Here is a 23,920-nt window from a genome sequence, read left to right as displayed (position 1 = left end):
TCAAGAGGAAACATAGGGGAACCAGTACTGAAAGGACATTGGTTTTTAATCTTGTTTTCTTCTTGTTTCCAAGTATTAGATATAACAAACAGTCCTGCTCTAAAAATAAGTTTCAACAGATAATATTATAGCACAGCGGTAGGGCGTTTGCCTTGCATGCAGCCAACATGGCCGACCCGAGTTCGATTCCTCTGCCCCTCTCGGAGAGCCCAGCAAGCTACCGAGAGTATTCGATATGCCAGACACAGTAACAACAAAGTCTCCAATGGAGACGTTACTGGGCCCGCTCGAGCAAATCGGTGATCAACGGGAGGGCCTTTTTTATTCTGGTAGATGTATATTTATTTTTCTAGCTCTTTATTAATTCACTCTTCTACAAGAGTTATGCTGCTAGATGACAATTTCAGTATCGAGTATGTAGTTTTTTTATTTTCAACTGGTTATATAGTTTATTTATGAAGAGAGCCATACACGTAAGTAATTATAATTATAATCAGGAGCATACTGGTGGAAAATGCAAAGTGCAACAGAAAACATTATGCAAGTAGCCAAGGGTAAGAATAGGTGATATTTTAACAAGCTCTTCCAAGATTAATGTGAAGTTTCCAAATAATAATAATAACGGCTGATATTTTATAGACTTTCTACAGAGAACTAAGCATTATACTCTGGATTTTATGCACATTACCTCACTTCACTTTTTTCCCAACCTAGATAGCCAGCTGGCAGAAAGAACTTCTCTAGAGAAGGAGATGGAACCACAGGGAGACTGAAAAACTTTCCCAAGTCATGTAGCTTATCAGAAGCAATCCGAAATATCAGCATGCCTGTATAGCTCCAGAGCCTGGATTCCAAAGTGTATTATTTTCCTGGTATCTATAGACAGAGTATTTTAATTTTTGGTTGGGGAATAATTTATGCAAATCACTTTCCTGTCCAGATTGCCAATTTCTCCCCCCCCCCACCTTTTTGGCAAAGATACGCAAGACATGCTAAAATATGATCCATTAATTTTTTTGTTGGTATTGATCCACCCTTTTGAGGTCGTTTCAGATGATTTCAGGTAAGAGTGGAGCAAAAAAGTAGGAGACCATGCACATTGAGAAAGTTAAGGGGTTTAGGGTCCCCAGCCATCATGGAAGAGTGGTTTAGGGTTTCGGGTTGAGCCACTGAGTGAGAGAGGGTGTGAGCGAGAACAGTGTCCTTCTGTGCTGAATTGTTCTTCTTCCATTGGCAACCTTAGTGGTCCAATTATTCACTCTTGTACTTTACAACCTGGAGAACTGGATCAGGTCCCGATTGATCTCACTGACAGACCGACAGCCTAAAAAACAATGCAGTAAAAAAAAAAAATCTATTTTATTTATTACTGTATCACTGTTCATCGATTTATTCAAGCGGGTGCCAGTAACGTCTCCATTTGTCCTAGCCCTGAGATTTTAGCAGCCTCTCCTTACTCATCTTTACCTGGATTCTGTTCCAGACTGTTTTCACTCAGGGTACCCCAGAGGGGGGTGAGAGCCCTCGCCGCCCCAAGGGACCCAGCCCCGACAGCCAACCTCCACTACCCAACTGCTGCCACACTCCAGGCCGCTTTCCACATGCTCGGGCCGAGCCTCACATATGACCTCACTCACATATGAGTGAACATATTCCTGGACACATCATAAGACACTCCCTACCCATTTTCCATAATTACTACACCATATTTGATGGTGTTCACACAGCAAGCAATAAATCATAGAGGAAAATAAATATATGCCTCTCGGAGGGCCCGGCAACTACCCAAAGTATCCTGCCTGCACGGCAGAGCCTGGCAAGCGACCCATAGCATATTCAATATGCCAAAAACAGTAACAATAACGAGTCTTATGCCATTGACCCTGAAAGAGCCTCAATATTTTATCTATACCACTAGTAAACTACCCCATCATGAGAACAGGTCTATGATTGGGAAAAAGCCTACTTTGATCTCTGTGGCTCACCTTGGTAAAATATTACGAGTACAAAATGGCCTAGCTTTTTCTCTGGAAGGGGAATACCTGGTGATGCTCAGGGATTGCTTCTGGCTGTGCATTCAGGAATCACTGCTATTCTATCTCTTTGACACCAAAATGCTCTAATTATGATTGCACTGGGAATTACTTTGCAAGCCTGGGTTCATGCTCTCCTTTATTCCAATTATCACAACATCACGATTACGATCATGATCATCCTGTTGTTTGTCGATTGCCTCGAGCAGGCCCCAGTAATGTCTCCTTCATCCTAATATCTAATATCCTTAGGGCAACTGCCTGAGGTTAAATAATCAAAGGGGGAAAATGCAGCTGAGCAATTTGCAACCAATAGTTATACTTCTACTTTACAACCTAAAGTGATCAAAATGATTTGCAAGCTACCAAGAGTATCTCGCCCACACGGCAGAGCCTGGCAAGCTCCCCGTGACGTATTCGATATGCCAAACACAGTAACAACAAAGTCTCCAATGGAGACGTTACTGGGCCCGCTCGAGCTCTATTCATATATATATGCATATGTATATATATATGTATATATATATAATGATCACTATCATCCTGTTGTTCGTCGATTGCCTCGAGCAGGCACCAGTAACATCTCCTTCATCCTAGCCCTGAGATTTTAAAGTGCCATATTCAAGGTTCTTTCAGGGTTAGGAGAACGAGACCCATCATTGTTACTGGTATTTGGCATATTGGGTACACCACAGGGAGTTTGCCAGACTCTGCATTGTGGGCAGATTGCAATCAGTAGCCTGCCAGGTTGTCCAAAGTAAGAATGAGATAATAAGATGTTGCGCGGCTGCAAATGCGGCCGCGCACTTTCAGGAGCTGGGTTTTATAGTCTCTGGGTCTTGGCCATTGATGGGATTACACGGACCGGGGGTCAGTTGGTGGGTGTGACCCCTTCCTACTGGAAGATGGAGGATCTGGGTGGAGGATGCTCAGCCCCCATCTGAGCAGGCTTGGAGATCTCAGCCCCAGGACCCGCATGCCTTTGTTCCTCTGCCGGTACCTTCATGCGTGTGGAGAGTCTCCTGCCCCTGTGCCTGGCTGTCCTCACTGGGGCCCCTTGGAGGTGGGAGGGTTGAGTTTCCCTCCTTGCCCCGAGCAGAGCTCCAGCAGCCGAAGACCTCCAGAACCAGCCACAACCATGCTGAGACCACTCTCCATTTTATTTTATAAAATAAATATTTTATTTATAAAATATTTTATTTATTTTATAAATAAAATAAATTTATTTATTTCTAAATAAATTCCTATAAAATATCTTGCTTCATTAAAAAAAGCACCTTGTTTAGTAGAGGATCTTAATTAAAATGAAAAATTAAAATTAGCTGGGTTTAGACAGGGAATAAAATGAATTAATCTAGATAAGGAGTAAAAAGAGAGAGGCCATAGTAATAGTACAGCTGGTAAGCTGATAGGACATTTAGCTTGTACACAGCTGACCTGGATTTGATTCTTGGCATCCCATGGTTCCCTAAGCATTGCCAGGAGTAACTCTAGGTGCCAAGCTAGGAATAACCTCTGAGTATTGCTGGATGTGGCCCAAACATATATATATATATATATATATATATATATAGAGAGAGAGAGAGAGAGAGAGAGAGAGAGAGAGGGAGAGAGAGTGCTGGAAAGATAGTGTAGTGGGTAGGGTGCTTGCTTTGCATGCAGTTGACCTGCGTAAGCTCCCCTGCACCCCATATGATCTCCCAAGTCCTACTAGGTGTGATCCCCGAATACAGAGCTAAAAATAAGTCTTGAGTGCCGCGGGGGGCGGGAGGGGGGAGCGGAAGAGAGAGACAGTGATACAGATATAGAGAGATAAAGAGAGAGAGCATCCAAGCTGGAAAATTGTGGACATCACATACAAAATCTGTGATGATAATGATAAGGGTGAAAAAATGTAATAAGAAGATGTGTAATGTTTTCTTGGACGTTCTTTTCACCTCTATGTCACGTGTTCTTGTCTTCCCCAAACATACTTTAGTGAGATGGATAACTCACCAAAATACTATTCACAGGGGGTTTCCTCCTAAAAATGCAAAAAGTTGAATTTCACGCAAGGGTTAGAGTGGACAGGACCAACAGGCACAGGATACACAAGTAACCCATCAAAATATACATAAGTCATGGAATTAATTCGGCAGAGATAGGAATTCAGAGTCAGAAGATCTTCTCTGAGTTGACAATTATTTTGAAAAGTTTGGGATTTTTAGGCAGCAGGTGGAGAGGTTTCAGTGCAGTGAGCCCACTGTAAAGTAATATTTGAACTATGGAAAAGTAATCTCACATCAAAACTTATGATTCCGGCTTGAGACAGTTTCCTATCTTTCCCTTCTTCCTCAGTCATGTCCTCTGTCTCTCGTTTGGTTGTGATGACTGATCTGTCCATCCACTTAAAGCTGTCTATTCCCAGTGTAGAGCTATGAGAAGGCAGAGGCCCATAAACAGGCAGGCCTGGGACCAGAGACGAAGGGACTGAGATGGCCAAATGGAAAAATTGGAGAACAATTCCTTCAGCACCAATATAAGGAGCACATCAAAGTGGAGTTAAAGAGAATCCTCCAGGCCCTGTTGCAAAATCCACTGAAGCACCCAGCATCTGTATGTCCAAACAAAATAAGCCCAAACAGAAAAAAAACACACACAAGATATAGAGTAACCAAAATACCAAAAACCATTTGTTAGAGTTCCAGGGTTTCCTGAGGTGCAATATTGTCTGCTGGGGAGCCCACTGTAACAATCCAGGGGGCAGTAGCAGCTTCAGGTACAATCGTGGTGGTGGTGGGTGCGGGGACACTTTCTCTCTGATTACTTAAAGACAGTAGATTTCCAGATGTTGCTGAGTGATTGCTTTTTATCTGATAACTCCTGGGGAGGCACAGGGGATGGTTTGGGCGCTGGGGATGGTCCCAGCTCAGCTCTGTACAAGGCAGATGTCTTACCTGCTGCACTATCTCTCGGGCCCCATGTTTGGGAACCTTTGAAGAGGGTGTCAAGTTAAGCCATAGCACAGCGGTAGGGCGTTTGCCTTGCACGCAGCCAACAAGGGCGACCCGAGTTCAATTCCTCTGCCCCTCTCGGAGAGCCCGGCAAGCTACCGAGTGTATCTCGCCCGCATGGCAGAGCCTGGCAAGCTACCCATGATGTATTTGATATGCCAAACACAGTAACAACAAAGTCTCCAATGGAGATGTTACTGGGCCCGCTTGAACAAATTGATGAACAACGGGAGGACAGTGACAGTGACAGTCAAGTTAAGCAAAATAAATAAGAGGAAAGACATGTCAAACATCTCATTCATATGTGGCATATAAATCAATAAAGCAAGGAAACAGACAGTACCCAGTGACAACAGACCTTGGGACTATTACTACAGAACTGAGTTTTCCAGGCCTTAGAGAATGTAGTAAGTGAATGGTGTACTAAAAGGGACATAAGGACAGTGACGGAGGGCCTGTGGCACTTTGGTGGTGGTGGAGGTGCCGTTTCTTTGTACACCAAAAGCGAAATATTTAAGATTATTGTAACCATAATACAATATTTTTCAAAGGGGTCAGACTCAAAGGACTTGAGCATAAGCTTTGCACGTCGGAGTCTTGTAAACGCTGGCCCTTAGGGACCCTCTTGAATAGCTCTGTATGAGACCCTCAGGCTCCACGAGGGAGTAGCCCCTGGCATGCCACAAACCCCCAGACCTGATTTTTTTAGTGTGGCCCCCAACAAAAACTAATTTAAAAATGACATAATTACATAATATACATAATTGAATTTCTCTTCAGTTGGAGTAATTTCTGTTTCCGTATGGACTATTATTTGAAAGAGTGGTTTCTGTCCAGCCAGTCTCCTGATTTTCTTTATTTCTTTATTATTCATTGTGTGTAACTAGGACCCAGAAGTTGCTAATTACCTTATAGGGAACTATCTGGCTCTGTAGGTTGCTTGGAGTTGGAGCATGTCTGACAGTTTTAGTGACCCTGACCATGCTCAGAAAGAACCAAACAGAGTAGTTTCTTCACCAGTGGCATTAGCATAGGCTAGTTCTGATTTCAGATCTTCAATCTGGCTTCAAAGCTTTCTTCCATACCACTACTCTGCAGTCATTCTAAATGCCACTATTCAATGTGTGCTTCCTTTCCATATTTCTCAAATGTCCATTGGGATGAAACAGCTAAAAACCTATATTATTTTGTGGGTGAGCACTATTTTACATTTCATTTTGTACTAGAATACACCTGCATGTATCTTTGAGATCTTGTCTGTCTCGGTGCAAGGCAAGTCTTTTTTTCTTGTCTCCTGATTGTTCCTATCTCTCTCCCAGTTCCGCTGCTGACTTCTTTGGAATACAATTCCTTGATTCTTTGCAGTCCATGAAAACACTTAGAGGATGACACCCAGTATTTAGTATCCAACAAGCCTAACTATTCTGCACAGCCTAGCGCAGAATGGGACCCTCAAAATCAAAAATTGCATGTGATTTTTGTAGGCAGATACACTGGATTTTGCATTTGGGTGCAACCCATATTTTTGGTGGTGGGAGTGGAGGAATCTTTGGGCTACAAAGGCTTTGTGCTTGGGATCATTTCTGGCAGTGCAGGGAGGGGGACCTTAAACAGTGCTGGATATTGAACCAGGGTTGGCTGCTTGAAAGTCTCTCCAGTGTACTATCTCAGCTCTGGGTGTGGTCTCTGAGCCATCCTATCCCTACAATCTCTTCCTGACAGCACCAGGCCAAGTAAAACTGGATTAGGACTTTGTTCTCTTTCAAAATCCCACTCTCAGCTCTGCACCAGAGTAAGAATTTCTAAAACTTACCAGTCAGAGTCATGGAAGTGCGAAATTCATTTTTTAAAATGTTCAGAACTTCTTCAACACCGTGTTCACCCTGTTCCCAAGATAGGAGGGGGTGGGGGGGTGGGGGCAGGTATTGGAAGGGAGCAAGACAGAAAAAAAAAATTATGATCACAATATGAATGAAAATTCTCTGTGTTCTTGGAGCTGTGAAATCAGAACGAAGCAAGAAAGCAAGGAAAAAAAGAGAGGGCAAACCTACAAAACCCACACCCAGAAGCAGAGGAAGCTGAGGTGTGTGTGTCTGTGTGTGGGTGTGTTCTCAAAACATCTGAACCTCTCATTACTTATCATCAGAGAAATCCAAATCAAGATGACAATGAGATACCATTTCACACCAAAGACAATGACATATATCAAAAATAGTAGGAACAATGTGTTAGTGGGGATGTGGTGAGAAAGGAACTCTCATTCACTGCTGGTGGGAATGTTGTCTGGTACAACCGCTGTGGAAAACAATACAGAGTTCTCAGTAAACTTAGAATTGAACCGCCATAAGACCCAGTAATTCCACTTTGGGGCATCTACCCCAGGATATAAAAACACTCTCCCCAAAGGACATACACACATCATTATTCACTGCTGCACTCAGTACAAAGATACGATACAGAATCAGCCTACGTGTCCAGAGAGATAAATGAATTATGAAGATGTTGCAAATATAAATAATGGAATACTATGCAGATGCAAGAAATGATGAAATCAAGCAATTTGTTGCAACGTGGTTGGAACTGGAAGATGTCATATTGAGTGAAGTAAGCGAGAAGAAGAAAGACAACAAGACGATTTCATTTATCTGTGGTATACAGTGTAGTGGATGAGGAGATGTGGTAAAAGGGGATGCCTAGATCACCTTTGACCCCAATTTTTAGCAAGGACAGAGAAATCAGAGGGGTGGGAAGGAGAAGAGAACTGGAAGTAATGGGTGAACAGGCATCAGGGCTCCAGTTATACTGGTATATGGGTGAGTCGTATAGTCAAATATCCAAAACACAGACTCAACAAAATGAAAAACATCGCCCCCAAGGCAAAGCCTGGCAAGCTACCCGTGATGTATTCAATATGCCAAAAACAGTAACAACAAGTCTCACAATTTGTTGAGTGGTGCCCACTCAAGCAAATTGATGAACAATGGGAGGACAGTGCTACAGTGCTACGGAGCTCTCAGCTGCAACCACTGAAGCTTTGTAATGTGCCTTTCAAGTGGACAGGCAGGGACAGGGTGGGGTTGGGGAGAGAATATGGGAACACTGGTGGAGGGAAGTTGGTGGTGGTGGTGGGGTTGGTGTTAAAATATTATATGCCTAAAACCCAACTGTCAATAACTTTACAGATCACAGTTCTTTAATAGAAAAAAAATATATGAAAAAAGAAGAAAGAAACTAGCAGCTGAGTCTGGAGGTGAGATCACAGAGAAGCCTGGGAAGAGAGAAGTTGAACTACCTTGCAGCTGGTTTTCACACTGCCCCCTCACCTGGCAGGCAAGACCCCACAGGATTGGTCTCCCGACGAACACACACTTAGCCCCGAGGGCCAGCGCCTTGAGCACGTCGTTGCCAGACCTGATCCCACCATCCACGTATACTTCAACACGTCCCTTCACGGCAGCCACCACTTCTGGCAAGGCATCGATCTGTAAAGGAAAGACGTGTAGGGTTTAAGATGTCTCTGATGTCTCTGTCCGCACGCTCCAGGCCTATAAGCCCAGGGGACCCCCTCCGTGTGGACTGGGACTAAGAATTGGTTCAGGAAGTGGTGAGGAGTGTGTCCAGTCGTGCCTGCCTGATTCTGGCTTGAATAGTGCTGCTCTTACCCAACTGCTGCCTCGTTTCAAGTGTCCAGGTTTTCTCTCCTGGCTTTCCTGCCTGCAGATCTCGGCTCTGACCAAAGGGCAGCTTCAAAGACACTCGTCACAGTATGACACCTCCTCAAATTATGGAGGAGATGTTTTTCATTTACACTAGTCACTCCCACAGCTTCATTTGAAAAAAAGAAACCAGGTAATTGATTTTTGCTTTTCTTTTTGTACGCCTGCTGTTTCTTTCTTTTGTTTTAATTTTTCTTTCTTCCTTTTACTAAGGGTCTGGGATATACAACATCGCTCATAATTGAGCTTCAGGCATACAGCGTTCCAGCCCCAATCCCACCACCAGTGTTAACTTCCCTCCGCCAATGTTACCAGGTTCCATCCCACCCACCATTCTGCCCCCTTGAAAGGCACATTGTTAAGTTTGGTTGTTGTAGTTTGGGTTTCATGCTTCCAGTGTTGTTGACTCTGGCTCAGGTGTATAGATGTAACACATCCTACCTTACTGCCAACAGATGTGCTGATGTGCCTGAAACCCTGGACCCTACCTCTGCTACTTCCAATCTTCCTTCTCTTACTCCCCCCTCAATTTCTTGTATACCCTGTCATTCTCATTTCTATAATCTAAAAGGAAAATATACATTGTTGGGGACGGGCCTAGGCATTCCCTGCCTCTGTTCCTATACACAGGGATGGAGAAACTTGGTGTGAGAGTGAGCCATCTCCTGACAGCAGACCTTGACAGGCAGCTGAAAGGCCACTATGCTCTGGTGGCCAGCCTGGAAAGGAGGTCGAAGGGTCACTATGCTCTAGCAACTGGACTTGAGAGGAGGCTGAAGGGAGGATTGGCTCATATCTGCCTTGACCAGGTCCGAGGCCACATCTCCATCCTTGTTTCTCAGGGCTGAGATAAGGAACCAAAAAACAAGAAGCAACCGTAAAATAAGTAATATTGGTAAAAATAAAGTTGCTTGCACAGCATGATTAATATTGTTAATGAAGCTTATGTAGGGCTGGAGCAATAGCACAGCGGTAGGGCGTTTGCCTTGCACGCAGCCAACATGGCCGACCCAAGTTCAATTCCTCCGCCCCTCTCGGAGAACCCGGCAAGCTACGGAGAGTATCTCGCCCACACAGCAGAGTCTGGCCAGCTCCCCGTGACATATTCAATATGCCAAACACAGTAACAACAAAGTCTCCAATGGAGACGTTACTGGGCCCACTCGAGCAAATCGATGAATAATGGGAGGACAGGACAGGACAATGAAGCTTATGTAACCTGCTGATCATTGCTAAAATAAGACTATATAGACCAGCATGGATGAAAATAAACTAGCGGTATGCTGCATATTGCATGCAGTCCTCCCTAGCCCTGGTGAGCTCTCACTCCCTCACTCCGCCCAAGGTTCAAGTTGGCCGTGCGGGATGCGGCAATACATATCTCTCACCTTTGGTATTTTGCATTCCCTCATCGAGTTATTTTATATGCTACGGTTAAGTGAGATCACCTGGTATTTGTCCTGTTTCTTCTGACTCACTTCACCTAACATGATTTTCTCCAGTTCCATCTAAGTCTCATAAAATTGCACGATTTTATCATTCCTTACAGCTGCATAGTATTCCACTGTGCATATGAACCATACCTTCATTATCTACTCTTCTCTCATCAATCATCTAGGTTGATTCCATATCTTGGCAATTGCACTGCAATCAGTAATGGTGTGCAAACGTTCTTTGGGATGAATGCTTTTGTGTCCTGGGGCTAGATGCCAAGTGGAGTTGCTGGGTCATCTGTCACCTCAATTTTACTTTTCCAAGAAATCTCCATACTATTTTCCATAGGAGTTAAACCAGACAACATTCCCATCAGCGGAGTTCCCCTGCTGTTTCTAGGGTGGGAGAGCCAGAAATGTTTTCCATCACTAAGGTACTAAGTCTTTTTGCAAAGCAATGGGGATGGGTCATGGGCAGCACATTTGGAGCAGTCTGGTCATGTCCAACATCACTCTCTATACATCGTATTTGAGCAACTTGTTCCTGACCCTCAGAGGGTATCTGAGGTAAGATAACAGCAGGGCAGCTGCATGATAAAACAAACGAATTGAAGCCTCTGAAGGCCAGTTGAAAGCAGATTATTAGTCTGAGCCAGGCTCAGCAGAGCCTGGGAGGTGGGTCCTTGGGTTAAAGGTTGGAAGGAACTGCTTTGTGCTTCTTTGGGGGACAATCCAAGAGGAGTTCTAGAAACCTAATGAGCGTTGGCAAAGACAAAATTCTTCCTTCTGGATTCTGCCAATACTCATTTTCTGTTCAGTAAGCACACAGGGAGAATTATTTAGCTTCTTTCCAGATCCATTATTAAGTCCTCCCCACAAAAGCAAGACTAGCTACAATAATTTATGAGATTGAGCCTATTGTAAAATATTGTATTAGAATTGGTTTGAGATTTAATAGTGCATCCTATTTGCTGCATGTTGGTGACAGGCTCATCTGTGCTTTATGATCCAACTTTGTCAGCACTGTTGGGACAAACCAGGGTCTGCTCTACTCTTCCATATTCTCTGTTCTGTGTGAGAGGTGGCATGTGGGAACCCCTGAAGGACCCCCAGGAAAAACCTGGAGTGTGTTCTCTGTCTTCTACAGGCCTGTTCCTCCTGGATTACAGGTCAAGAGCTGGACTGAAGAGTAGAGGCCTCACCATTCCCTTTAATTCGGTTCTTGTGGAAAGCTACAGTAAGTGTTCCTCTTGTTCTCCATGTGGGCTTTTATTTCCATGTCTGTTTTCTCTCAGAATCGGGTGGAGAGGAGAAAGCCAATAATTCATACCTTAAGCTTCATAAGCCTTGGAAAATACAAAGCAATTGATGCTGTTTTTCTATTTCTTGGAATTTGTCTTAGAGAAGTAATTGAGAATGTGTTAAGGATTTAAGGATGGTCCCCGTTGCATTGTTTAAAACAGGGGAAGATTTCTCTGGACAGTCAAAGTAATCCCCAAAAAACAAAAAGGAGGAAAATGGAGGCACCTTCTTTTCTGACTTCAAAGTGTACTTATAAAGTGGCCAGGTTCAAAACAGTTTAACATTGGAACAAAACCAGGCACAAAGACCAATGGAATAAAACTGAACATCTTACATGTATGGAGACTTAATTTATGACAAATGAGTCAAGATCATGCAATGGAAGAAATCAAGCCTCTTCAACAGATGGTGCCAAATAATTAGACTAAATCCTTATTAAACAAGCATTAACGAAAATTAAAGTCTTTATCCATTAAATTGTCATAAAATCCTTAGAAGAAAATATGGATAATAATCATAATCCTTGTTACATTGGCTGCAGAGATGCCTCAGTGAACTAACTCTAATAGCTAAGAAAACAAAAATGAAACTAACTAAAAGAACTATATAAAATTAAAAAGCTTTTGGTACAGCAAAAGAAACCACCACAAAAATGAAATAGCACTCTACTTCTTGTCCATTTTACACCAAATGAGGAATTAATACCCAACATACATCAGGAACTCATACAACTCAACAACAAACAATCTAGTTACAAAATAAACAGGAATTTTAGTTGCACACTTCTCCAAAGAAGACATACAGATGGCAAATGGCCTCATGAAAAAAAATGCTCAGATTTCACTTAGAGCTAGGGAAATGCAAATCAAAATCACAGTTAAATATTCTCGTGCATGTGAGAATGGCTTACATTGAGAAGACTGGATGGAAACAACATGTGTTGGTAAGGGTTCAGAGAAACAAAAACTCCCATATAGCATGTAGGAATATACATTGATGTAGATTCTATGGAAAATGGTTCCTTAAAAAACAAACAAAAAAAAACAAAAAAACCAAACTCAGAATATAGGGCTGTAGAAATAGTACAGCGGGTAGGGCATTTGCCTTGCACGCAGCCAACCTGAATTCGACCCCCAGCATCCCATATGATCCTCTGAGCACTGCCAGGAGTAACTCCTGAGTGTAGACCCAGGAGTCATCCATGAACATCGTCAGGTGTGACCCAAAAAAACAAACAAAAAAAACAAAACCCACCAATTCAGAATATAGTAAGTAGGGCACTTGCCTTGTATATGATTGAACCTAGTTCAAATCCTGACATTCCATGTGGCCCTCTGAGCACTACACCAAGGGAATCCCTGAGCATAGGTAGTAAGCTCTGAGTATAGTTAGGTGTAGGCCCCAAACCAAAAACCATAACAAAAATCCTAGAATAGAAATACCACCCGACCAGCAACAGCACTCCCAAATATTTACATAGAAATAAACAACACGACACTAAATCTGTAATCACTCTACATTTGTAACAAAGAGTGTGGCCCCAAAAGAAAAAATAACATATTTCTGGTGAACATGCTTAATTAAATACAATTTATCTATAATGAAAGGGAAGATCTTGCCTTTTTTAACAGCACAGATAAAACTTGAGGGGGTTATGCTTACCTAAATATGACAGAAAGTGAGACTAGTACAGGATAGTTTCTTTTTTGGTAGAATAACCAAAGCAAAGCCATCTAAAGATTGCAATGGGACTTTAAGAGATAATACAGCAGGTAGGACACTTGGGTTGCATGCATTTGGCCCAGGTACAATCCTGCCAGAAGTGATCCCTGAGCACAACTGGGTGTGACAAAAAAGCCCAAACAAATAAAAACCAGGAAGCATTGTTGTCCCGTTGTTCATCAATTTGCCCTAGCAGGCACTAGTAACATCTCACAACACATTGTGAGACTTGTTACTGTGTTTGGCATATTGAATACATCACGGGTAGCTTGCCAGGCTTTGCTGTGCAGGGAGAGACTCTCAGTAGCTTTCCAGGCTCTCTGAGAGGGGCAGAAGAATCGAATTCGGGTTGGCCGTGTGCAAGGCAAATGCCTTACCTGCTGTGCTATCACTCCAGCCCAGTAAAGTAAAAGTAAAAGTAAAGGCCCTCCCATTGATCGTCGATTTGCTCGAGCGGGCCCAGTAACGTCTCCATTGGAGAATTTGTTGTTACTGTGTCTGGCATATCGAATACTCTCGGTAGCTTGCCGGGCTCTCCGACCCCAGGAAACAAATAAAAAAATCACACACACACACACACACACACACACACACACACACACCAAAAACAAACTCTGAAAGAGTAAAAAAAAATGCAGCAAAGGAGGCGAAGAAGGTGGAAGTGGAACAAGGGACCAATTTGATCATGGAAGTGGTACTGGTACCGGGTTCAGCAGGGTGTGTACATACATGAAGTGTTGGAAATCAATGATAAATCAATTAAATGTAAAATGGAATGGTGAAAGTTTGGACACATCCCAGGACTTTCAACAATAGAAAATTCATTATATAAATTGTTCACTGATTAAAAATAAGAGGAGCCTATATATTAAAATGTAGTGCTGCATATCGTACATTGATAAGTATAAATAATAAAATATTGGCATTTTTAAAACTAAAACAGTATTTTTATTTTAAAAGTTGATTAAAACATACCCAAATATCTACATAAATGGTAGCAATGACCTTTTTATCTTTACAACTTCTCATGGCTTGGTTATATAACAAAAAAGCAAAACAAAATAACCCAAAACCGAGGGAAAATCCTCACTCACTTTTCTTTTTAAAGTAAAAAATAACTCCTTTTGCAGTGCTGCTCTCAAGTAGTGTTCAGAGATCCTGGAGATGACCCCCAGCCAACGAGCCTGATGAGTCAACAACAATGGTCAGGGCAGAACAGCAACACCAGTACCACTTCCATGATCAAATTGGTCCCCTGTTCCATTTTATTTTACTCTTTCAACTCTTTTCAGCCCTGCTGTGCCCTGGCCCACATGGGCCACTCCCAGTGATGCTGGCACAGGGTAGGAGGAAGGGCATGAAGTGCCCTGAGCCCAGGTAGCCTTACTCCCTAGTTTGGTTTTGGGTCACACCAGCTGTGCTCAGAGCTTACTGCTGACTCTGCTCAGGGATAATTCCTGGCATGTTTGAGGGACCATAAGTGGTGATGGGGATTGAACTCAAGACTGCCGCATGCAAGGCATGTGTCCTGACCATAGTACTATCTCTCTGACTATTATTATTATTATTATTATTATTATTATTATTATTGTGGTGTCAGGGATCAAACCCTGGACCTCACATACTCAAGGCAAGTGCCCTACCACTGGGCTATATCCTGACCTCAGGGCTGGAGCGATAGCACAGCGGGTAGGGCGTTCGCCTTACACGCGGCCAACATGGCCGACCCGAGTTCGATTCCTCCGCCCCTCTCGGAGAGCCCGGCAAGCTACCGAGAGTATTCGATATGCCAGACACAGTAACAACAAAGTCTCCAATGGAGACGTTACTGGGCCCGCTCGAGCAAATCGACGATCAACGGGAGGGCCTTTACCTTTACCTTATTATTATTATTGTGAGCAAGGAGCCCATGAATTATATGGGGACCTCACACTTACAAGGCTCTACCTTATAACTATCACTTGAGCTATATCTACAGCTCCCACTTCCCTTTTCTCTGGGAGGAGCCTTCCTAAGCAGTGTTCCCGAGGGTCTGGAGACTGCTTTCAGTGGCACTGGGTCAGTGGGGCTGGGGATTCAAAGCTAGAGGCCAAGGATGCAGAGATGCTCATGCCTTGTGGTGCTGGGACCACCAGGGCCATCATGGTGGTGCTTGAGGGTCCTTTAGGGCTATACCCAGGGTTCACACTGGGTCTTGGTTCAAGCAGTACACGGGACCCTAATTGCTGAGATTTCTTCCCAGTCCTCACTTCTCTTTCTTAAAATGAGTCGAGAAGTAATAGAAGAATCACTTGGGAAAAAAGGTTACCAGCATATCCCATAAAAATTAACAAATAATTTAATTAACATTTTTTCCTGATCTGTCTCCTCTTCATTTCCTTTCCCCAAATATAAAATAGACATATATTCATAATTAAGGGGGAAAACCACATACTCTCAGATTTCTAGCAAATATTTCATAGATCATTTTTAAGTTTGGGGTTATTTATTATCTGAGAGGCAATATTCCTTCTGAGGGTGTGTCTTTGAGAAAATATGAGTTACAATCCATGTATAGAGGCGAGTTTCAAACTCAGTACTTTTACAGTAAGGCAAGAGATTCAGGATTTTCAGAACTTTTTGCTTTTTGAATTTCACTTTAGCCACTTATTGATTGTACAAACATGGACAAGTTAACTCAGCATCTCCAAACCCAGGGATCCCACCTGCAAAACAGACATCCCAGCCTTGTGGACAGCAGGTATGAGCCGGGGGTGTGGGGGCGACTAAAACCTCATGGGAAGGGGGGCGTTCCAGTCCATCCTTCACGCCCTACCGAGGTCACCAGTTGCCTCCCACGAGTGGCTCTCCAGCACGGCCACAGCCCCAGAAGCACAAGGACTTAATGCAGAACCCAGCAGCTTGGAGCAGAAAAGTGAAAGGACTATGCGTTAATCCAGGCCATCATGTCTGCCCGGAGGGGAAAGGGTGTTGGTCCCTTCTGCCCTCCTCCCTCTGGAAAGAAAGATGGCGGCCACATGGGAGCCTTGTGGACAGCAGGTATGAGCCGGGGGTGTGGGGGCGACTAAAACCTCATGGGAAGGGGGGTGTTCCGGTCCGTCCTTCACGCCCTACCAAGGTCACCAGTTGCCCCCCGCGAGCGGCTCTCCTGCACGGCCACGGCCCCAGAAGCACAAGGACTTAATGCAGAACCCAGCAGCTTGGAGCAGAAAAGTGAAAGGACTATGCGTTAATCCAGGCCATCATGTCTGCCTGGAGGGGAAAGGGTGTTGGTCCCTTCCGCCCTCCTTCCTCTGGAAAGAAAGATGGCGGCCACATGGGAGCCTTGTGGACAGCAGGTATGAGCCGGGGGTGTGGGGGCGACTAAAACCTCATGGGAAGGGGGGCATTCCGGTCCGTCCTTTACGCCCTACCGAGGTCACCAGTTGCCCCCGCGAGTGGCTCTCTAGCACGGCCACGGCCCCAGAAGCACAAGGACTTAATGCAGAACCCGGCAGCTTGGAGCAGAAAAGTGAAAGGACTATGCGTTAATCCAGGCCATCATGTCTGTCCAGAGGGGAAAGGGTGTTGCCCCAGTAGCCTTCTCCTCTCTGGAAAGAAAGATGGCGGCCGCATGGGAGCCTTGTGGACAGCAGGTATGAGCCGGGGGAGTTGGGGCGACTAAAACCTCATGGGAAGGGGGGCGTTTCGGTCCACTCTTCACGCCCTACCGAGGCCACCAGTTGCCCCCCACGAGCGGCTCTCCACCACGGCCACGACTCTAGAGCACAGAAACCAATTTCTTAACTATCTGACTTTCAGTAGAAATACTTCCAGGGTCAATAAGTAAAATAGCAGAAATCCAAAACCAACATTTAATTCTTGAACCCAGCTGTAGAAAGCAAATCACTTCACAATGCTTTTTCAGCATGTCTGATTTGGGGGGGGGGGGTAAACTCTAAATAATAGTGGTGAATCTTTTATTGAAACAATGAATCTAATCAAAGCAGATAGAGTGTTAACTAGAATTCATCTGCCTCACAGGGACTGGGAGGGGTGAGGGGTGGGGTTTTATTGGGGTTCTTCATGGTAAAAAATAAGTATTGGTAAAGGGAAATGTGTTTGATATTTGCATGACTGAGACCTAAACCTGAAAGCTTTGTAACCTTTCCCACGGTGATTCAATACATAAATAAAAAAAATTAAAAAAAAATAAATAAATAATAAATAAATAATAAAAATAAATTACCAACAACAACAAAAAAAAAACAGACATCCCAGCATACTCATCCTGAAGAACTATTGTGTGATTTGGACATGAAGTTAAAAAAATACCCTGGCACTTATTAAAGCTCTAATTAAGGATTAGCCCTCCCCCATCCCCATCAGTTTACAGGTAGATAGGATCAAATGTGGTAATGGGGGAATGTTCATCAGATTACAAAGATTTGTCTGTTATGGTCACACACACACACACACACACACACATCATTCACAAGCATCACGATCACGATCACGATCATCCTGTTGTTCATCGATTGCCTTGAGCAGGCACCAGTAACGGCTCCTTCGTCCTAGCCCTGAGATTTTAAAAAGTGCCATATTCAAGGCTCTTTCAGGATTAGGAGAATGAGACCTATCATTGTTACTGGTATTTGGCATATTGGGTACGCCACGGGGAGTTTGCCAGACTCTGCCATGTGGGCAGTCTACATTCGGTAGCCTGCCAGGTTGTCCAAAGTAAGAATGAGATTATAAGATGTCATGCTGCCGCAAATGCGGCCGCGCCCTTCTGGGAGCTGGATTTTATAGTCTCTGGGTCTTGGCCATTGATGTGATTACACGGCGCATACCCACTCTATATTACCCTACTTACAGAAGCAGAAACCTCATCAAGCTGCCTTCCACCATGGTTGGAAACGATGATGCCATGGACATTGTGCTTCACAGCTAACTCTGCGTCCTCTTTGGTCAAGATCCCTTTAAGGATGATGGGCAACTGAGTTATGCTCTGAAACCAGGACAGATCATTCCAGGAGATGGATGGATCAATGGGAGTCATTTGGAGATTAGGCATTATGTTTCCCTGCTGAGAATAAAGAGAACCTGAGTTTTTAAACATTTCAATACTGCTTGATCCATTCCAAAGATGAAACAATGGTGGAGTCCCCACTTAGAAGTGTGAAAGAGGAGCTATAACATCCAATCTGACTTCTCTCAGCAGCTTTTCTTAACAAAATTGATGCAAAAATAATTTTTATTTTAATTGTATAATAATTATACAATTACAACTTTGTCAGGATTGGAGACACAAATGCAAATAAGAACTAGTCCCAGGCCAGAGCGATAGTACAGTGGGTAGGGCGGTTGTCTTGCGTGTGGCCGACTTGGGTTTAATCCCCATGGGCTGGAGCGATAGCACAGCCAGTAGGGTGTTCGCCTTACAAGCGGCCAACATGGCCGACCCGAGTTCGATTCCTCCGCCCCTCTCAGAGAGCCCGGCAAGCTACCGAGAGTATTCGATATGCCAGACACAGTAACAACAAAGTCTCCAATGGAGACGTTACTGGGCCCGCTCGAGCAAATCGACGATCAACGGGAGGGCCTTTACCTTTTTACCTTTTTATCCCATATGGTCCCCCAAATACTGCCAGGAGTGATTCCTTAGTGCAGAGCCAGGAATAACCCCTGAGAGTCGCCGCTGTGACCTCAAAAGCTAAAAGAAACCCCACTTTTTAAAGAAAAGAACTAGTCCCTATTTAAAAAAAACACAGTTAACACCCCCATTTTGGGGAGAAGTGCTTGCATCTCAGTCTAAGATGTAAAATTTCTTTCTCCCTTTCTTTTACTTTTTGGGGTACCCTTGTCTCTCTTCCCTTGGAGGTCACTGCATTCTCTCCTGAACACATAACACATTCTTTCTCTCCTTCCTTCCCTCCTCAAATCAAAGATTAACAGGATGACAAGTGATACAAGTGACAAGTGAAGTGATTCCCTCCTTATAATCCATAAATGAAGCTATTTTACTTCAAATAAATTAAAAAAAAAACTCCTTAGGATTCAGTTTGTGGAATAAGCAAAATGATGTTTAGACCCTGTCTCGTTAATAAATCATCAAATAAAGCAAAGAGAAATCAAATACATAGAGTTGAGATATTCTCAGTGTCATAAGAATGAAGAAATACTTCAGTAATCCTAACAGGGTATTATGTGCTATTTATCCTTTATCTTTTTACCATGCATATCAATTAACTACAAACGTGCTTTGAAATTTGAGATAAGTAAGAAAGAATTTCTTCCTTACAAATGGCTGTTTCATCATGGCTGTTTCATCATGGCTATTGAGTGTAACCACCGAGTCACATGGTTGGTCATCACTGATGCCCATTTGCTGGAGAGGGCTAAAAGCACTGTTTCTATTGTCCAGTGGATGAAAACTTGGCTTGCTTCATCCATCTAACTGTGGGGTTTAAAGGAGAAAGTACCTCATTCAGAGATTCCAAGCAAGTGTGATCTACATCCACGGTGAATTCTAGGTGTGCAGAGAGAGTTCGCAAGGCAAATGAACTGGGCCTAAGCTGGTACGCTGCAAAGGCCAGTCATCGGGGCTCAGAATGTCTCCAGGGGGTGGTTAACCAAGTGGGCCACCCAAATTTGTCAGTTTGCTGGGTGTTCCGAACTTGCTTCATTACTTTCCTACACCATGCAAAAAATCCTTTCCTTCCTTTTCCTATTTCCCGGCTTTCCCATTTCTCCAGCCAGAGCAGTTCTGGGGGCAGGTTGGGCAGCTGCTAGAGTGAGAACATTTTGTTTCATGTTCTGCTCATCTGGAAGGTCTGGGGAGCAGGAACCTGATCTGCCTCCTGAGCTGTTGCATCCTCACTGTCGGACACAGAGCAGATACTGAATCCATTTTCATGGCAAGAAACAAGGGGAGGACGGGGTGGAGATTTGTCTCCCGTAGTGCCTGCCTATTTGCTTTGGTGTGTGTTATCTCTCCTACCTCTTTAGGGGACCGGAGATTCTTTAGCAGTAAGTTTGACTTCAAGTCCAGTTGGTTCCGAATGTCGTGTCGCCTGTTGCCAAGTGTGGGGACATCCACCGTGATCACCAGGGCTTTGAAACCCAGGGATTCTACTCTCCGGATCAGCTGTTTGTTTAGCTCCCGATCGGGCAGCACGTAGAGTTGGAACCAGCGTAGGCCTCTGGGGGCGGTCGTGACAATGTCCTCCAAGGTGCAGCTGGCATAGGTGCTGGTGACGTAGCAGACATCAGCGGCTTGTGCAGCTGCAAAGCAAATCCACAGCTCTGTAGGGCGGCGGCGTCTGTGCTGTCAGCAAGCCTAGTCTGTGCCGCCTTGCTCTGTAACTAAGACCAGTCTTGACGTCATTCTGCTTATCTGGAGGGCAGGAACGGTGTGGCGGTGGGGATGTGTGTATATGTGTGTGTGTGTGGGTGGGTGGGGGGGAGGTGTGCGTTTCATCAGACTCAGGTCCCTAAATCTATCTAAGTCGACAAATCTGCGGGCCATAGAAAAGCAATTATAACTTGAGATGTCATTTCATCCCCATGCCACGTTGGGCAAGCTGTAGTTTTCAGAGCAAAAATATTTATCTTCTCATTTCTGAAACAGAATGGATTAAGGAGGGCGGGGGTAGTGAGGAAATGTGATTCCAATGGAGAAATCGGAACTTTGTGGTTTGAAAAAACACTACATCTGAAGTGGGAATGTCCATAGTACCACTTTGCGGTGAGTAGCCTGAGTCTCACTTTTTTTTTATCTGTGAAATAGAAAAGTAATATATATATATATATATATATATATATATATATATAAAGGTCTCCAATGGAGACCTTATATATATATATAAAGGTAAAGGCCCTCCCATTGATCATCGATTTGCTCGAGCGGGCCCAGTAACGTCTCCATTGGAGACTTTGTTGTTACTGTGTCTGGCATATCGAATACTCTCGGTAGCTTGCCGGGCTCTCCGAGAGGGGCGGAGGAATCGAACTCGGCTCGGCCATGTTGGCTGCGTGCAAGGCAAACGCCCTACCCGCTGTGCTATTGCTCCGGGCCATATATATTTGTAAATTTGGGAGATTAAAACTAGACATGGTAGGGGATGGGGGAGTGGAGCTGGAATGATAGTACGGGGGTAGGGCAACTTCTTTGCATGTGACTGACCTGGGTTCAATCCCCAGACCTCATATGGCGCCCTGAGCACTTCCAGGAGTGACCCCTGAATGCAGAGCCAGGAATAATGCCTGAGCACTCCTCTCCTCTTTTCTCTCTTCGTCCTCTCCCCTCTCCTCTCCCCTGTCCTCTCCTTCCCTTCGCTCCTCCCTTTTCCTCCTCTCCTTCTCCCTTCCCCTCTCTCTTCCAACCCTCTCTCCTCTTTGTTCCTGCCCTGCCCCTCTCCTCCCTTGTACTCCCCTCCCCTTCTCTTCTCTCTCTTTTCATTACTTTTTTTTTTTTTTTGCTTTTTAACCCCTGGCGATGCACAGGGGTTACTCCTGGCTCTGCACTCAGGAGTTACTCCTGGCGGTGCTCAGGGGGCCATATGGGATGCTGGGAATCGAACCCGGGTCGGCCGCGTGCAAGGCAAAGGCCCTACCCGCTGTGCTATCTCTCCAGCCCCATTCATCCATTCATTACATTTTTAGTGGGGAAGTTAAGGGAGGAGGATGAGAAACTGCTTAGAAGGAGAAATAACTCAATTAGCACTTTTTGTGGGGTTGGGGAAGATACTTCAAAGGGTCAGCAGACAGAGGTCCCAAGTTCAGTCACCAGCACTGCGTGACTCACCCCACTCCTGGTGGCCCTGAGCAATGCTGGGAGTGGCCCCTGGACCCTCTGATTATTGCTTTGTCTCCCCTCCCCACAATCTTTCAAATAATATAAGAAAGTCAATGGAGGAGAGGAGAAATGGACCTTCTGAGCTTGTATTAAGACCTCATAGCACGTCCTTGTCGTTCTAATTTCCTCCCCTTTATTTAGTCATCGAACGGGCCCAGTAACGTCTCCATTGGAGACTTTTGTTGTTACTGTGTCTGGCATATCGAATACTCTCGGTAGCTTGCTGGGCTCTCCGAGAGGGGCGGAGGAATCGAACTCGGGTTGGCCATGTTGGCCGCTTGTAAGGCGAACGCCCTATCCGCTGTGCTATCGCTCCAGCCCGCTCGAGCAAATTGACGATCAACGGGAGGGCCTTTACCTTTACCTTTACCTTTACCTTATTTAGTCATATCCCGTGATAGGCTGGGGAGAGGATCCTCGAGCCATTTGAAGCATCCTTAGTTCCACAGTGGGGCTAGATCCCCTCTTATTAGTGATGGATTGGTGGGATTTTCACACTCCTCTCTTTGCCGATAGCCCCTTCCCGCTCTAACCATTTTTACTGTGAAAAATGGACGTTTTCTCAACCTTAGGTGTAATGTTATGCCAACGTAGCTTTAAGCATTCTTCTTCCAGCCTCCTCAATTCTGACCATATTTGTCCTGAATCCCTTTCCTAGGAAAACCCTGGCACTGCCTGCCTCTGCTCTGAGGTCACTTACTGCACCTTGAGGCCGTCGGAAAGGACCAGCAGGTGAGGCGGTTGCATACCTCTGGCTGTGCTCATTTCTCCATCAGGCCAGGCCAGGCAGTGAAAACCTGTGGGTGAGATGCAAATGGGGGCGCTGACCTCCTGCCCTTGGATTGTGGTCCTGATGTCCACCTTGGACATGTCCTTCAAGTAACGGGGACGAAGGCGAATTCTGTGCTAGACAACAAAGATATAGCTTGTTAGTGGGGTTACTTTTTTTTATTAGTGAAACACCATGAGGTACAGTTATAGACTTATAAATTTTTGTGCTTGGGTTTCAGTTATACAATGATCAAGTACCCATCCCTTCACCAGTGCCCATCCTCCACTACCATGGGTCCCAGCATCCCTCCCACCCCCCATCCCCCCGTCCCACCCTGCCTCTGTGGCAGGGCATTCAGTGGGGTTACTTTTCATCATGGAGACACTCCTGCTGCAAACTCCAGATTCACCTGGCAGGTCTGACCACAATGGGTGTTGAGTAGCCTCTGGTGGGTCAGTTAGGTGGTATATACTGACTGGAGACTCTCTCTTCTTACAAGCTTCCTTTCTTTAAAAGATGGATTGTTCATTTAACAACATTATAGAGGGGTAGAGACTAGCACCCCTTTATGGTGTGAAACATACTGAAACTGCACCCCCCAAAAAAAAACTTCTTGAAGTGCCCTGATCTGCATTAATCCTGTTAATTCAGTGAATCCCAAGAGTACACACGCACAACACCATCTGCTGTCTTGCTCTGTCTTGGTCTGTGTTTCAGAGCCATGCCTCCCTGACCAGATTGCATTTAAATGCTTTGGTTAGTTTTTAATTTTTTTTTCAGGGGGAGGCACAACCTGTGGTGTTCAGGGGACAATATGAGGTTTTGGGGATCAAACCCCAGGTTATCGGTGTGCAAGGCAAGCGCCCTATGCACTGCACTGTCACTGTGGCCCCTGAATGCTTTGGTTATTTAATCAGAACAAGAGTTAGAATGGAAAGGGACAAGCAGGAATGCATTTTAGGCTATTTCTCTCAGGTGAGAAAGCAGAAATAGCATATAGATATTTTAGGCTTTGCAGATCATATAATTTGTGACAGTAACTCAGCTCTGCTGTTTGAAGGCAAAAACATATTTTTTACATGTCATAAATGCTTCTTTTGACTTCTTTCC

General features: G+C 44.6%; 1 protein-coding gene across 6 annotated transcripts in view; it reads right to left on the bottom strand.

Moving 5' to 3' along the window:
• Positions 1-296: 296 nt before the first annotated feature.
• The window catches only part of HAO2 (hydroxyacid oxidase 2), a 40,653-nt gene continuing 17,029 nt past the window's right edge, over positions 297-23,920 (bottom strand). The window contains exons 2-7 of one of the 6 annotated variants that reach the window (XM_056122454.1): positions 22,788-22,939; positions 20,182-20,465; positions 18,055-18,264; positions 8,350-8,508; positions 6,840-6,909; positions 297-1,324 (exon numbers count right to left, since the gene is read on the bottom strand). In XM_056122454.1, coding sequence (XP_055978429.1) covers positions 1,269-1,324; positions 6,840-6,909; positions 8,350-8,508; positions 18,055-18,264; positions 20,182-20,465; positions 22,788-22,939 — 931 coding nt within the window. In that variant the 3' untranslated portion in view covers positions 297-1,268. Of the gene's footprint in view, positions 1,325-6,839; positions 6,910-8,349; positions 8,509-18,054; positions 18,268-20,181; positions 20,466-22,787; positions 22,940-23,920 lie in introns of all 6 variants that reach the window. The other 5 variants (XM_056122234.1, XM_056122399.1, XM_056122168.1 and 2 more) reach the window with 5 other exon arrangements.

Source organism: Sorex fumeus, unplaced genomic scaffold, assembly GCF_029834395.1.
Source record: "Sorex fumeus unplaced genomic scaffold, SorFum_2.1 ptg000001l, whole genome shotgun sequence".
NCBI lineage: Eukaryota > Metazoa > Chordata > Mammalia > Eulipotyphla > Soricidae > Sorex > Sorex fumeus.
Note: the sequence above shows the minus strand (reverse complement) of the source record. Positions and strands in the feature narration are given on the sequence as shown.